This window comes from Rhagoletis zephyria, unplaced genomic scaffold, assembly GCF_001687245.7.
Source record: "Rhagoletis zephyria isolate East Lansing unplaced genomic scaffold, Rhagoletis_zephyria_1.1 Rzeph_scaffold_76596, whole genome shotgun sequence".
Classification (NCBI taxonomy): domain Eukaryota; kingdom Metazoa; phylum Arthropoda; class Insecta; order Diptera; family Tephritidae; genus Rhagoletis; species Rhagoletis zephyria.
Genome location: NW_016233645.1, coordinates 1 through 1,182, shown reverse-complemented (window position 1 = coordinate 1,182; position 1,182 = coordinate 1). Strand labels below are relative to the sequence as shown.

The 1,182-nt window shown below is 49.4% G+C and overlaps 1 protein-coding gene across 1 annotated transcript; it reads right to left on the bottom strand.

The window, feature by feature from the left end:
* Positions 1-309: 309 nt before the first annotated feature.
* LOC108357402 (uncharacterized) lies at positions 310-1,126 on the bottom strand (the record flags this gene model as incomplete). The annotated part of the gene is made up of 2 exons (XM_017608485.1): positions 1,026-1,126; positions 310-963 (listed from the first exon to the last, which is right to left on the bottom strand). Coding segments are annotated over exons 1-2 (727 nt in total), but the record flags the coding sequence as incomplete, so codon positions are not given.
* Between the last annotated feature and the right edge of the window lie 56 nt (positions 1,127-1,182).

Sequence of the window (1,182 nt, the reverse complement as noted above, 5' to 3'; positions counted from 1 at the left end):
GTGAGGACAGAAAACATTTCCTTCGGCATCGATCAGTGGACTCGGATCGTAGCGACACGGCGAGCAGATGTGGATGTCTTTATGCTGAGGCAAGGCTTTGAAATATTTGGGTTTGACTGGCTCTATGGGCACTTCCGGGTGCATTGGCATTGAAGACGTTGGCTTGCTGCAAATGCCACAAGCTCCTATTTTTGGTGGTTCTTTTGGAGCACGATATTTGTTGCAAATTTTACAGCGGTCGGCTGTGGCTTCGCCTCTGGAACTAACAGCTGGGGTCTTTCCTCTAGTGCAAATACCACAAGGACCCACTTCTGTTTCGATTGGCGGGGNCTTTGTCTCCGGGACTCTCAACAGGTGTGCCATCTTTTGGGACATCTAATTCAACTGATTGGTGAACTGGTGGAACAAGTACCACCAGCGAATTCTCTGTTTTTGTAGACTTTCCACTCGGTCCCTTTAACGGCGGCACCGCTGGTAATTCGCTTGTTTGTGGCGGTTGTAGCGGTTGTAGCGGTTTTGTTGGCTGTGGCGAACAAATACCACACGCAGGTTTCTTAGTCGATTCCGGCTGCGTATGTGAATGCTCCCCCCTACGCCCACATAAAACACACACACCTTGGCTAGCTGTTTCCGATAACAAAGCACCCACAGATGGCACCGAAGACGTTGCTATTGTGGCCACGAACGGTCCTTGAGTAACGGGAGCTTGCTGTAGCTCGATCGTTCGTTTCGACGCAGTCGAAGCGGTAGCTACTTCAGGTGTACCTTCAGTCGTCAGGCGTGCCGATGTCGGTACTTCCATTTGCACTTTTGACGCAACCACATGAGCAGCCGGTACTTGCATGAGAGAGTCGTGGGGGACTTGTAAAGGCAATGGAAGGAAACCAGGCTGCATGGCTGCCATTTGCTGCAACAAATCCGCATGAAAATTAGATGCTGGTGCAGGTCCTTCCATGGGTATGCCTATTAGATAACAATAAGATTATTTGTTTTTGATTCATAGGGTTTGGTCTATGTCGGCTTACTGCTCACTTCCGGACGTGGCGCCACTATAGTGTCTGTGCGTATTGGTTCCATTGACGCAAACATTTTGGCCATCTGGTCGTTATCTTGCACTGCTATATGCTTCCTGATTTCATATGATTGCTGGGACTCCGAATAGGGAAAGTTGTGCTGACGTTG